Source organism: Dryobates pubescens, chromosome 31 (assembly GCF_014839835.1).
Source record: "Dryobates pubescens isolate bDryPub1 chromosome 31, bDryPub1.pri, whole genome shotgun sequence".
In the NCBI taxonomy this organism is placed as follows: domain Eukaryota; kingdom Metazoa; phylum Chordata; class Aves; order Piciformes; family Picidae; genus Dryobates; species Dryobates pubescens.
Genome location: NC_071642.1, coordinates 6847088 through 6861237, shown reverse-complemented (window position 1 = coordinate 6861237; position 14150 = coordinate 6847088). Strand labels below are relative to the sequence as shown.

The following is a 14150-nucleotide window of genomic DNA, read 5'->3' as shown; positions in this document are numbered from 1 at the left end:
CCCCCGTTTCCCGGTGCAGGACGGCCGGTGCCCGGTACGTGATGTCCGGTATACGATGCCCGGTGCCCTGTACGGGATGCCCGGTATAGAGTACCCGGTGCCCGGTACGCGATGGCCGGTGTAGGGTACCCGGTGCCCGGTAGGGGATGCCCATTGCAGGCCCCCCGGTTGCCCGGTGCCGCTGTCTCCCCGCTCTCCGCGGCCCCGCTTCCTGCTTTCTAATGTTCCATTGTGCGGAGCTTCCATTGTGACGTCGAGGCTCGGCTGGCTTTGTCTGTCCATATATGGGCAGCTACGTCACGGAGCGCTCCCGCCGCCCGCATAAATGGGCTGCGGAGTCCCCGGCGGAGCAGTCGGGCGGCAGCGGAGGGAACCGGCGAAACGGGGCTGGGAGGAACGGGGGAAACGGGGGAACGAACAAGGAGCAAGAGAGAGAGAGAGGAGAGAGAAAAGAGAGAGAGAGGAGGGGTTAAATCCTCCCACCCGCTTCTACAACCACATCTGCCAGCCAGATCGCCCCCTCCCCCTCGAGGAAACACCACCAAGAGGGACCCACGGAGGACCGCACCCCCCCCTCGCCCCCTCCTCCGCGGCCACCCCCGGCCCCCCCACCCCCCCCAACCCCCCCCCCCCTTTTTTTTTTTTCCCCCCCTTCCTCCTCCCCACTCCCCCCCCCCCCATCCCCCTTCCAACCCCCAAACCTCATCCTCCCACCTCGTCGCCCCCGCCCCAACTTTTTTCCTCTTGCATGATTTCCCTCGCCGCTCGGCTCTGCCACTCGGATGTTGTTTGCTCGGGAGCTGAACTGGGAGCCACGTTGAGCCAGCCTTTTCCTCCAGTGCTATGACAGGCAAACTACTGGTGGAGAAGCTGCCGGGGACCATGAACACTTTGATGAACCAATTGCCTGACAATCTGTACCCAGAGGAGATCCCCAACTCTTTGAATATCTTCTCCAGCAGCAGCGACTCGGTGGCTCACTACAACCAGATGGCTGCAGGTAAAAAGGAAAAAAAGGGGGGGGGGGATGGGATTGGCGGGGGGAAGAGTTGGGGATGATGGGGGGAGAAAAGGAAAGGAAGGAAAATGGGGAGAGGAGGAGGGAAAGGTTGGGATACTGGGGATGGGGGCTTGGAAGCGGAGGGGCTCGCAGGAGGAAGGCGGTGGGGAGGGTGTCATGGAGCCTCGGAGGGAAGAGCTGGGGCTGGGGAGCGTCGTTGTGTGTGTGTGTGTGTGTGTGTGGTGTGTGTGTATGTGTGTGTGTGTGTCCCCCGCACCCACCCACCCACCGCTTCTCGCCTCGCTGTGGCTCCGCACGATCGCTGCAGGGGCTCCGCCGAGCGCTGCTGCCGAGCCGCCGCCGCAGGTACGGGCACGGCGGCCGCGCTCCGCTCCGTGGGGAAGAGGAGGAGGAGAAAGATACCGAGGGGGTGTGTGTGGGGGCAGGGGGACAAGCTGGGTCCCCCCCTCCCTGTGTCACGGAGGGGGTCCACCCACCCGCGGGTGCGGAGGCACCGCGGACACGCGTGGCCGTGGAGGTCGCCTCCCTCTCCCCCCCCCCCACCTCTACCTCCCGCTTCATCCCCAACCCCGCAGCGTGGGTTCCCCGGGACACGGCGGCGACTTTCCCGGAGCGTGGGGTTGGGGTTAGAGGGAGTGGGTTTGGGAAAGGGATATCGGGGAGGGGGGGCACAGGTGAGCCCCGGGGATTGTAGGGGGTGGGGAGCTCCCCGCTTGTTCCCACTTCCACTCGGAGCCTCGCTGGGCTAAACCCACTCCTCCCCCCACCCCAACCCCCCCACCCCACCCCCGTGTTTCTCCTCGCCGGGGCTCGGCGCAGGGAAGGCGGCGAGTCGGTAACGGCGGAGCCGGCTCCGCGGAGTGCCCAGCGCTGCCGGGGGCTGGACGGGGAGGAGAAGCCTACCTGTAACCGCAGGTACCTCCTTCCCCCGGCCCCACTTCTTTGGGGGGGGGTGCGGTGGGGTGTCCCCCCATCCCATCCTGGCCTTCCTCCTGCCCCGGGGGTAGCCCGGGAGGAACGGGGGTGGGGGTGAAAACATCCCGGCCCCTCGGCATCAACGGGACCCCTCGGCAGCCAGCGCCGCAGTACGCGGAGGGGAGGAGCAGGGCGGGGGGGAAAGCAGCGAGAGAAGAGGGGTAGGAGGGAGCGGAGCGGGGGTGGGGTGCTGGTGTATCCCTGGTGTATCCCCGGGGCAACCCCCCTGGGGCGGTGTGGCCCTCCTGGCTCAACCCTGCCCCGCTTCTCTCTCCCGCAGATAATGTTATGGACATTGGGTTAGCCAACGAAAAGGCCGGGCAGGAGCTGTCCTCTTACTCGGGGACTTTTCAGCCGGCTCCGGGCAACAAGACTGTCACCTACCTGGGGAAATTCGCTTTCGACTCGCCCTCCAACTGGTGCCAGGACAACATCATCAGCCTGATGAGCGCGGGCATCCTGGGGGTCCCACCGTCTTCGGGCGCTCTCACCAGCACCCAGAGCTCGGCGGGCAGCATGGGCCCACCGCAGGGCGAGGTGGACCAGATGTACCCAGCGCTGCCACCCTACTCCTCCTGCAGTGACCTCTACCCGGAGCCCGTCTCCTTCCACGACCCCCAGAGCAACCCTGGCCTCACCTACTCGCCCCAGGATTACCAGGCCGCCAAACCCGCCTTGGACAGCAACCTCTTCCCCATGATCCCAGACTATAACCTCTATCACCACCCCAACGACATGGGCACCATCACGGAGCACAAACCCTTCCAGAGCTTGGACCCCATCCGCGTCAACCCGCCCCCCATCACCCCGCTGGAGACCATCAAGGCCTTCAAGGACAAACAGATCCACCCGGGCTTCGGGGGCCTGCCGCAACCGCCCCTCACCCTCAAACCCATCCGACCCCGCAAGTACCCCAACCGGCCCAGCAAGACCCCACTCCACGAGCGACCCCACGCCTGCCCGGCCGAGGGCTGCGACCGCCGCTTCTCCCGCTCCGACGAGCTCACCCGCCACCTCCGCATCCACACCGGCCACAAACCCTTCCAGTGCCGCATCTGCATGCGGAGCTTCAGCCGCAGCGACCACCTCACCACCCACATCCGCACCCACACCGGCGAGAAGCCCTTCGCCTGCGAGTTCTGCGGCCGCAAGTTTGCCCGCTCCGACGAGCGCAAGCGGCACGCCAAGATCCACCTCAAGCAGAAGGAGAAGAAGGCCGAGAAGGGCTCGGCCGGGCAGCCCCCCGCCGCCCCCGCCCCTGCCAACGCCGCCGCCGCTGCCACCTCGCCCCCCGTCGCCCTCGCCCCCGCTGTCACCACGTGCGCTTGAAGGGACCGGTGGAAGGTGGCACGTTGTGGCACGGTTGGTGCTTCCGTCTCCTCCTCTTGGTCCTCTGCACCACCCCGCTGCTCTCAGAGAGGGAGGATGGGGGGGGGGGTGTCCCCGGGGGTGGTGGCTTTGCCCCCCCCCCGGCTGGGTTTAGGATGCCCCCGGGGGAGCAGCTCTGCGCTGCGTGGGTCCCCACGCCTGGACTGACCGGGTCCAGGCTGCCCGCACCCGGATCCTGCCGGCGCCTTGGCTCGACAGGATCGTCGCTGCCTGGATCCAGGCTGTCCGCACCCGGATTGACCCCGCACCCGGATCCTGCCTGCACTTGGATCGACTGGACCTGCACTGCCCGCATCTGGCTGGGCTTGCCCTTTCCCGGATTGCCCGGACCCCGGGGTACCTGCACCCGGGATACCTGCACACCCGGATTGCCTGGACCCGGGATACCCGCACCTGGATTGCACTGCCAGCATCTGGGCTTCCTGCATCCCGATTTCCCGGATCCCTGCTGCCTACTGGAACCTTCCTGGATCTGCACTTGCCCGCGGGGGTCCGGGATTCCCGCACCTTCCTTGCGCTCACCTGGATCCCTGCTTCCCGGATCCCAGCTGTACCTACCTGCACTGCCTGGATCTCGGTTTGCCCACACCTGGATTACCCAGACCCAGTTTGCCCAGACCCGGATTACTCAAACCCAGCTCTCCCGGATCCCACCTGCCCGGATCCCACCTGCCCGCACCCCTCTGCCTGGATCCCAGCTTCCCGGATCCCTCCTTTCCGCATCTCCCGGCTCCAGCCCGTCCCGGGAAGCGTGCTGTCCCGGCTTGCATATCCCTTGGGATCCCAGCTCACCTGGATCACCCCGGGAGCCCAGATCCCACCTGCCTGGGACTGGGGCTGCTCAGGATCGGGGTGGGGGATCCATCCCGGCTGCCCTTCAGGGCCGGCCCGGGCGGGGTTGGAGGGATGGAGCCGCCCCTGCCCCGCTGGCTCCCAATCCCACCCCCTGGCGACCCCCGTCCCAGTTTTCCCCTCCCCAGCGCCAGTTCCCCGCGGTGGAGGTAAGCGGGTTCGGACGCCCCCAAACCAGGCTGGCAGAGCAGGGCTATGGTAGGGGTGCAGCTGTGCAGGACCCCCCCCCCTCCCCCTAAAACTCCATTGAGGGGAAAGGACGGGGGGGAGGGGGCGGTGTGGAGGGCAGCGAGGAGCAACATCCCCGGCAGCAGCTTTTGGGTTTGTTTGGGTTTCTTTGATTTATTTTTTATGATTATATATATATATAAATTTTTTTTTTTACCCTTTTCATTTTTCTTTCCAGAAATGCAACCCCCTCCCCCCCCCCCCTTCCTTTTTCCTCCTTTCCTCCCACCCCCAGTATTTTTTTTTTTTTTTGGGGGGGGGAGGGTTTTGGTTTTGTTTTTTGCTGAATTACTTTTTTTTTTTTTTTCTTTAATATAATGTGAGATATTTTTCATTTTGATTTTCCTTTGGTCACTTTAAAACAAGTAAAAATAAAAAAAAAAAAACACCAAACCAAAACCAACTATGGAGGAGAGGGCAAAAAAAAAACCACCACCCCCCCCACCCCAATAACTACCGCCAAACCCACGACAACAAACCACAACCTCTCTCTTTCTCTCTCTTCCCCACACCTCCCCGACCCTCCCCCCCAGCTCCTCCTCCCTTTTCCACCTCAATGAAATCCTCGATTTTTTTTATTTTATTTTTTTTTAATTCCTTTTGTTGTTTTGTTTGGAAAGTTTATTTTGAAATATAAATTTATTATTAATAATAATAATTAATAATAATACTTTTTTTTTTTTTTGGGTTGTTCCTTTCTCCTTCTGGTATGTGCATGTCATTGCATGACTGCTCTGATTTTTTTTTTCTTCTTTTGTTTTAATAAAACTGTGCTCAGATTTAAGCTAAAAAAAAAAAAACAAAAACACAACCAACATTAAAATATTAAAAATAGAAATAAATAAAGGGGAAAAAAAAAAAGAAAAAAAAAAGGAGAAAATGCACAAAGCAAAAAAAAAAAATCACAATGACTTTAAAAATAATAATAATAATAATTATTATTATTAAAAAAAAAAAAAGACAAAAAAACATAATCTTTGTTGCCAAAAGGTCGTGCTATCCAGGTTTGATGTCTGCATGTGAATAATAATAATAATTAATGATGATGATAATAATAATAATAATAATAAAGAAGACATTTAAAAATGTGTACAAAAGAAACACACAAAAAAAAATAAAGAGAGAATGTGGTCGAATTTCTGTGAAAGGAGGCCCCCCCCCCCCCCCCAAAAAAAATAAAGAGTAATATTTTCATTAATTAATCAATAATGAAATCAGTCTGAACTGGGATAAATTGGAATGAAACCCATTGGAGCAAAAGGGAATGAAATCCAATCAAAGGTGACTAAAATCGAGGGGAAAGAAAGTACAATAAAGGGGGGAAAAATGAAGGGGGAGGAAATAAAGGGGGGGGGAAATCAGAGGGGATAAAATAAAAGGGAAGCAATCAAAGGGGATAAAATATAGGGGGAAAAATCCAAGGGGAGGAAATAAAGGGGGGGAAAAAATCAGAGGGGATAAAATAAAAGGGAAGCAATCAAAGGGGATAAAATATAGGGGGAAAAATCCAAGGGGATAAAGGGGAAGCAATCAAAGGGGATAAAATAAAGGGGAAACAATCAAAGGGGATAAAATAAAGGGGAAGCAAAATGAAGGGGAAGCAAAATAAAGGGGGAATAAAATAAACAGGAGTCAAAAAAAGGGGAATAAAATAAACAGGAATGAAATAAATGGGAATAAAATAAGTGGGGGTAAAATAAATGGGAATGAAATAAATGGGAATAAAATTATGGGAAATCAATTAAAGGGGAACTAAATAAAAGGAGAGAAATTAAAGAGAACTCCAATAAAATAAAGGGAAATAAAATCAAAGGAAATAAATAAAGGAAGGAAAAGGAGATAAAAGAGACTAAAAGAAGATACAGGAGAATAAAAGAGAATAAAAGAAGATTAAAAAAAAAGGAGAAAAGAAGATAAAAGAGAATACAAGAAACTAAAAGACAAGAAAAATAACAAGAGAACCAAACCACAATCAGGTTTTAACCACACGGACCTAAGGGAATGATATTTTTTGAGAGACTTTTGTATAAAGTTGAGTACTTAGAGGAAAAAAAAACCCACACACACAAAAAAACTGCAAAAAAAAAGTCAAAAAAGAGAAAAAAAAGAAGAAAAAAAAAACCACAACAAAAAAAAACCAACCCCCAAACCTCAAGACCAGATGTAATATATTTTGTGGATGTTTTTATTTCTTGGATTTATAGTACCTTATACTAAGGTTAAAAGAAAAAAAAAAAAGCTAAAAAAAATGAAAAAAAAAAGGAAAGAAAACAAAGAAAGAAAATAATTTAAAAATGACAAAGGAATTTTTAAAAAAAAAAAGAAAGAAAAATAGAAAATCTTTTAAAAAAAAAGAAAATAAAAAGGAAAATAAGGTAAAAAGAAAAAAATAATGTGAAATTTAACAAAATAAAATAAAAATTAAAAAAAAAAATAAAAAAGAGAGGGGGGAAATAAAAAGAGGAGGGGAAAAAGAGGAGGGGAAAAAAGGAAAGGAAAAAAAAAGGAGGGGGAAAAAGGAAGGGAAAAAAAGGAGGGGGAAAAAAAAAAGGAGGGAAAAAAGAAGAGGGGTAAAAGAGAGGGGAAAAAGTGAGGGAAAAGGAGAGGAAAAAAGAGAGGCCAGAAGAGAAAGGAAAAAAAAAGAGGAGAATCAAAGAAGAAAAAAAAACTCAAAACCAAGACAAAAACAAAAGAAAAAAAAAAAAAAGAGAAGAATTTTAAATGCTTGATATCGTGAAAAGGTGACAATTTTCACACACATTTCATGTGCTCGTCCGTCAACGTCGTTTAACGCCAAGCCCGGTGGTTACAAACCAGCGTTTTTAAGGTGGGGGAAAGGGGAGGGGAGGGGAGAAAACCAACAACAACAGCAACAGCAACAACAACAACAAACAGAAACAACAACAACAACAAAAAAAAAGACAAAAAAAAAAAGACAAAAAAAAAAAAAGCCGAATATTGACCCGATGTCTTTGTTTGTACCATTTGCACTGTGAGCAAATGCTAATGCAGTAAATATATTGTGTTTGCTGACAATCAAACCCTGTGCTGCAGAGCTTTTATTTGAGGGAGAAGGAAGAAAAGAAAAGAGAAAGAGAAAGAAAGGAAAAGAAAAGAAAGAAAGAAGGAAAAAAGAACGAAGCCGAAGTTGATTTGGGGGTGAAAAAGTCCAAGTCCTGGTGGCTGGGAGGGGATCGAAATGGCTCAAAACGGGCAGGGGTGGGGAGCGCTGGGTGGCTTTGTATCCTGTTTGTACCTTTTGGATGTCCTCAGTGTTGTCCTTTTCCTCCATATTTTTGTACTTTTTTAAGTGATTTCCTATTTAAAAGTGTGTGTGTGGGGGGGGGGGGGGGGAAAGTTCAGTATGGGTCTGGAAACCCCCAAAAAGTTGGTGGCCAGGAGGGTACTGAAATGGCTCAGGACAGGGAGGGGTGGGGAGCGCTGGGTCGCTTTGTATCCTGTTTGTACCTTTTGGATGTCCTCAGTGTTGTCTTTTCCTCCATATTTTGTACTGGTTTTAGTGATTTCCTATTTAAAAAGTAGGGGGGGAAAGGTTCAGTATGGGTCTGGAAACCCCAAAAGATGAAGTTCTGGTGGCCGGGAGGGTACTGAAATGGCTCAGGACAGGGAAAGGGGTGGTGAGCGCTGGGTCGCTTTGTATCCTATTTGTACCTTGTGGATGTCCTCAGTGTTGTCTTTTCCTCCATATTTTGTACTTTTAAAAGTGATTTCTTCTTTAAAAGGGAGGAGAAAGTTTGATTTGGGTCTGGAAAAGCGAAAAGGTGAAGTTCTGGTGGCCGGGAGGGTACTGAAATGGCTCAGGACAGGGAGGGGTGGTGAGCGCTGGGTCGCTTTGTATCCTCTTTGTACCTTTTGGATGTCCTCAGTGTTGTCTTTTCTTCCTTGCTTTATAGTTATTGATCACTCTTTAATGATATCCTGTTTTAAAGGGGGGAAGTTCGATATAGCTGAGGAAAACCAAAAGGATGAAGCTCTGGCGGCTGGGAGGGGGTTGAAATGGCTCACAACAGGGAGGGGTGGTGAGCGCTGGGCCGCTTTGTATCCTGTTTGTACCTTTTGGATGTCTTCGGTGTTGTCTTTCCCCCTCAAATTGTGTAATGATTTCCTATTCAAAAGGGGAGGAAAAAGTTCAATATGGCTGTGGAAAACCCAAAAGATGAAGTTCTGGTGGCTGGGAGGGGATCAGCATGGGGAGGGATGGGGGAGCGCTGGGTCGCTTTGTATCCTGTTTGTACCCTTTGGATGTCCTCAGTGTTGTCTTCTCCTCCATCCATGTTTTGTATATTTTTAGTGATTTCCTATTTAAAAGTTGGGGGGGAAAAGTTCAGTATGGGTCTGGAAAACCCCCAAAGATGAAGTTTTGGTAGCTGGGAGGGTGTTAAAATGACTTCAAATGGGGATGGGGATCGGCGCTAGGCCACTTTGCAACCTGTTTGTACCTCTTGGATGTCTTTGGTGTTGTCTTTCCTTCCTTGTTTTATATTTATTCATCAGTGTTAAATTATTTCCTACTTGAATTGGGGGGGGGGAAGCTTGATTTGGGTGTGGAAAACCAAAAAGATGAAGTTTTGGTGGCTGGGGAGCTGTTGAAATGGCTCAAAACGGGGAGGGGGGGAAGAGCTGGGTCGCTTTGTATCCTGTTTGTACCTTTTGGGTGTCCTCAGTGTTGGCTTTTCTTCCTTGTTTTATAGTTATTGATCACTTTTTAATGATTTCCTGTTTAAAAGGGGGAGGGGGGAGGTTTAATATGGGTGGGGAAAAGCAAAAAGATGAAATTTGGGTGGCCGGGGAGGTGCTGAAATGGCTCAAAATGGGGAGGATGGTCGGTGCTGGGCCACTTGGCAATGTTTGTACTGTTATGATGTCTTCAGTGTTGTCCTTTCCTCCGTGTTTTTAACTTATTCTTGACACTTTCATTATTTTCCACTTGAAAGGAGGGGAGGGTGTGGGGTGGAAAGCTTGATTTGGGCGTGGAAAACCTGAAAAAGATGAAGTTTTGGTGGCTGGGGAGCTGTTGAAATGGCTCAAAACGGGGAGGGCTGGTGGGCCCTGGGCTGCTTTGCCAGCTGTTTTGTGCCTTTTGGATCTCCCTGGTGTTGCCTTTCCTTCCTGGTTATGTATTTCCTCCTAATGTTTGAATGATTTCCTATTTAAAAGGCTTGGGGGGGGGGGGGGGAAGTGCAATATGGTTGTGGAAAGCCAAAAAGGTGACGTTTGGGTGGCTGCAGGAGAAGGTGCTGGGTGCCGTGCACACTTACAGGTCACTTTGCCACCTGTTTGTACCTATCTGATGTCCTCAGTGTTGCCTTTTCCCCCTTCATTTTATTGATTCCTGACTTTCTCAATGATTGCCTACATTAAGGGGGGGTGGGGTGGGGGGGAAGCTTGCTTTGGGTGTGGAAAATCCACAAGATATGGTGGCTGGGAGAGGTGGTTGAAATGGCTCAAAATGGGGAAGGTTGGCAGGTGCTGGGCCACTTTGCAACCAGTTTGTACCTTGTGGATGTCCTCAGTGTTGTCTTTTCCTCCATTTTTTTTACTGCATTCCTGATTTATTTTTTATTGATTTCCTATTTAGAAGGGGGGGAAGGGGGGAGAGGGGGCAGGGAAATAGTTCAATATGCTTGTGGGAAGCCAAAAAGGTGAAGTTTGGGTGGCTGCAGGAGAAGGCGCTGGGTGCCGTGCCACTTACAGGTCACTTTGCATCCTGTTTGCACCTTTGTGATGGGGGTTGTCTTTCCCCCCCATATTTTTAACTTATTCCTGATTTTTTTAGATGATTTCCTACTTGAAAAGGGGGAGGGGGGAAGAGCTTGATTTGGGTGTGGGAAAACTAAAAATGTGGCATTTTGGTGGCTGGGAGGGTCTTAAAATGCCTCCAAGTGGGCAGGCTGGGGGTGCTGAGCCCACTTTGCAACTTGGTTGTACCCTTTGGATGGCTTCAGTGTTGCCTTTCCTTCCATGTTTTATGTTTCTTAATGGTTTCCTACTTGAAAAGTGTGTGTGTGTGTGTGTGTGGAAGTCCAATATGGATATGGAAAATCACAAATGTGAAGTTTTGGTGGCTGGGAGGATGCTAAAATGACTCAAAGTGGGGATGGCGATTAGTGCTAGGCCACTTTGCAACCTGTTTGTACCTTTTGGATGCCCTCAGTGTTGTCTTTTCTTTCTTATTTTTAGCTTATTCCTGACTCTGAATGATTTTTCTACTCTAAAAGGAAGGGAAAAAAGCTCAATATGGCTTTGGAACACCAAAAAGACGAAGCTTTGGTGGCTGGGGGGGGCTGTTAAAAGGACTCAAACTGGGGATGGTGGTCAGTGCTAGGCCACTTTGCAACCTGTTTGTGCCTTTTGGATGCCCTCAGTGTTATTCCTGACTCTCTGAATGATTTTCTACTCGAAAAAGAGGGGGGAAAAAGCTCAATATGTCTTTGGAACACCAAAAAGATGAAGTTTTGGTGGCTGGGGGAGGTGTTAAAAGGACTCCAACTGGGGACGGTGGTCAGTGCTAGGCCACTTTGCAACCTCTTTGTGCCTTTTGGATGCCCTCAGTGCTGTCTTTCCTTCCATACTCTACATATTTGCTGATCATTTTAAAATGATTTCCCATTTCAAAGGGCTGGGAAAAGTTCAGTGTGAGTTTGGAACACCAAAAAGATGAAGCTTTGGTGGCTGGGGGGGGGGGGCTGTTAAAAGGGTTCAAACTGGGGACGGTGGTCAGTGCTAGGCCACTTTGCAACCTCTTTGTGCCTTTTGGATGCCCTCAGTGTTGTCTTTTCTTTCTTATTTTTAGCTTATTCCTGACTCTGAATGATTTTTCTACTCTAAAAGGAGGGGGAAAAAGCTCAATATGGCTTTGGAACACCAAAAAGATGAAGTTGGGGTGGCTCTGGGAGAGGGTGCTGGGTGCTGTGCCACCTGCAAGTCACTTTTCAGCCTGTTTGTACCTTTGTGATGTCCTCACTGTTGTCTTTTCTTCTGTGTTTTCTATTTATTCATCCTTTTTTTTTTTCTTTCTTTTAATGAATTGCCATTCAAAAGGGAGAAAGAAAGGGCAATATGGGTGTGGAAAACCAAACAGATGAAATTTTGGTGGGTGGGGGTGGTGATGGTGTTGAAATGCCTCAGAAGGGGCAGGCTGGTGGTGCTGGGCCACTTTGCAACCTGTTTGTACCTTTTGGGTGTCCTCAGTGTTGTATTTTCCTCCCTATTTCATATTTCTTCATCATTTTCCACCAAAATCCTATTTACTGGGGGTGGGGGGGAGTTCAATGTGGGGGTGGCAAACCAAAAGGCTGAAGTTTTGGTGTTGAAATGGCTCCAAATGGGCAGGCTGGTGGTGCCGGGCCACTTTGCAACGCGTTTGCCCCTTTGGGATGTCCTCAGCGTTGTCTTTTCTTCTGTGTTTTGTATTTATTCCTCCTTTTTGGTGTTTTGTTTCAATGATTTCCTATTTAAAGGTTCCTAAAGTGGGTGTGGTAAACCAAAAAGCTGAGGTTTTGGTGGCTGGGGGGGGGGGGGAGGGGTGTTGTTAAAGTGGCCAGAGACAGGCAGGGCAGTGGATGCTGTGCCACTTCAAGGTCACTTTGCAACCGGCTTGTCCCTTCTGGATGTCCCCAGTGTTGTCTTCTCCTCCTCAGTTAAGTTTTAGCTCTTCCTGACTTTTTTTTTTTTTTGGCACCAGATTTCCTTCAAATTAACCCAAACTTTTCTCCACCTTCCCCATCCAACCCCCAACCCATCCTTACCTCTCTCCTTCAGTTCTCTCCACAGGACCACAACCATGGTGAGACCAACTCAGTGACCTTGGAGGTGACACCAACTCCATCTCTGCATTCCCCTCTCCCTTTATTGGACAACCTCATCTACTGCAAGGTGTCCCAAGGTCATAGAATCATAGAATTGTCAGGGTTGGAAGGGACCTCAAAGCTCAGCCAGTTGCAACTCCCCTGCCATGGGCAGGGACACCTCACAGTAGGGCAGGCTGCTCACAGCCACATCCAGCCTGGCTGCAAAAACCGCCAGGGATGAGGCTTCCACCACCTCCCTGGGCAACCTGTGCCAGTCTCTCACCCTCCTCACAGGCAAGAACTTCTTCCTAGCATCCAATCTACCCATTTCTAATTTTTTTTTCCATCCCCCCCAGTCCTATCCCTCCCTGACACCCTCAAAAGTCCCTCCTCAGCTTTCTTGTAGCCCCCTGCAGATACTGGAAGGCCACAAGAAGGTCTCCTTGGAGCTCTCTCTTCTCCAGATTGAACAACCCCAACTCCCTCAGTCTCTCCTCATAGCAGAGCAGCTCCAGCCCTCTGCTCCTCCTCATGGCCCTTCTCTGGGCACCTTCCAGCACCTCCAGATCCTTCCTGGAACAGAGGCTCCAGAACTGGACGCAGTGCTCCAGGTGGGATCTCACCAGAGTGGAGTAGATCTTGCAGGTCCCTTCCAACCCAACCCAGCCTATGCTTCTTTTCTATTGGTTTTATTAATTTTTTTTGGTGCACCTCCCCACCAAAAGAAAACAGCAGGTCCTTGGTTTGACCTTGACCTCAGCTCTTCTTTCCTCCCCCCGCCCTGACCCTGCCAGCGTTCGGCCGGCGGCTTTGGCTGGGTTGCGTCGGTCGGATGATGGCGGTGGAAAGAGGATCGCTCAGCTTCAGCCGGTAATGCCCCTGCCCCGTGGCCCCCAGGGGATTGCTCCCAGCCTGGATCTCATCTCTCCACCTAAAAATAACCTCCTGGGATTCAGAACTGGACAGATGAGGGATGGGTGGGTGGAGAAGGAAGGAGGAGGTGCTTGGATAGGAGGAGCGGAAGCATGGGTGGTGTGGTTGTGAGGGTTCAATCCTCCTCTGGTGATGAAGCTGGTGGTGGTGGTTCAGTCCTTCTCTGGTGATGGTGGTTCAATCTTTCCCTGGTGATGAGGCTCTTTGTGCTGGTTCAGTCCTTCCTTGGTGATGAAGCTGGTGGTGGTGGTTCAATCCTTCTCTGGTGATGAAGCTGGTGGTGGTGGTTCAGTCCCTCCCTGGTGATGAAGCTGGTGGTGGTGGTTCAGTCCTTCCTTGGTGATGAAGCTGGTGGTGGTGGTTCAGTCCTTCCTTGGTGATGAAGCTGGTGATTGTGGTTCAATCCTTCTCTGGTGATGAAGCTGGTGGTGGTGGTTCAATACTTCTCTGGTGATGAAGCTGCTGGTGGTAGGTCTGTGGTTGTTCAGCTCTTCTCCAGTGATTTGGCTCTTGGTGGAAGGTCTGTAGTGATTCAGTCCTCCCCTGGTGATGAAGCTGGTGGTGGTGGTTCAATCTTTCTCTGGTGATGAGGCTCTTGGTGGTGGTTCAGTTCTTCTCCACTGATGAGGCTTTTGGTGGCAGGTTTGTGGTGGTTCAGTCCTTCTCCAGTGATTTGTCTCTTGGTGGAAGGTCTGTGGTGGTTCAATCCTTCCCTGGTGATGAGGCTGTTGGTGATGTGACTGTGGTGGTTCAACCCTTCTCCAACAAGGAGTCTTTTGGTGAAGGGTCTGTGGTGGTTCAGTTCTTCCCTGGTGATGAAGCTGGTGGTGGTTCAGTGGTTCTGTGGTGGTTCAGTTCTTCTCCAGTGCTAAAGCTCGTGGTGGTGGTTCAGTTCTTCTCCACTGATGAGGCTCTTGGCAGTGGGTCTGTGGTGGTTCAGT

General features: G+C 50.8%; 1 protein-coding gene across 2 annotated transcripts; it reads left to right on the top strand.

Annotated features, from left to right (window-relative positions):
• Nucleotides 1-680: 680 nt before the first annotated feature.
• Nucleotides 681-3481, top strand: EGR3 (early growth response 3). Of its 2 annotated transcripts, XM_054175221.1 has the most exons (3): nucleotides 886-1000; nucleotides 1841-1936; nucleotides 2277-3481. In XM_054175221.1, exon 3 carries the CDS (start codon nucleotides 2285-2287, stop codon nucleotides 3323-3325), a length of 1041 nt encoding a protein of 346 aa, XP_054031196.1. In that variant the 5' UTR covers nucleotides 886-1000; nucleotides 1841-1936; nucleotides 2277-2284; the 3' UTR covers nucleotides 3326-3481. The 2 variants fall into 2 exon arrangements, with proteins under 2 accessions (XP_054031195.1, XP_054031196.1); XM_054175220.1 differs by lacking the exon at nucleotides 1841-1936 and having other exon boundaries at nucleotides 681-1000.
• The last annotated feature ends 10669 nt before the right edge of the window (nucleotides 3482-14150 follow it).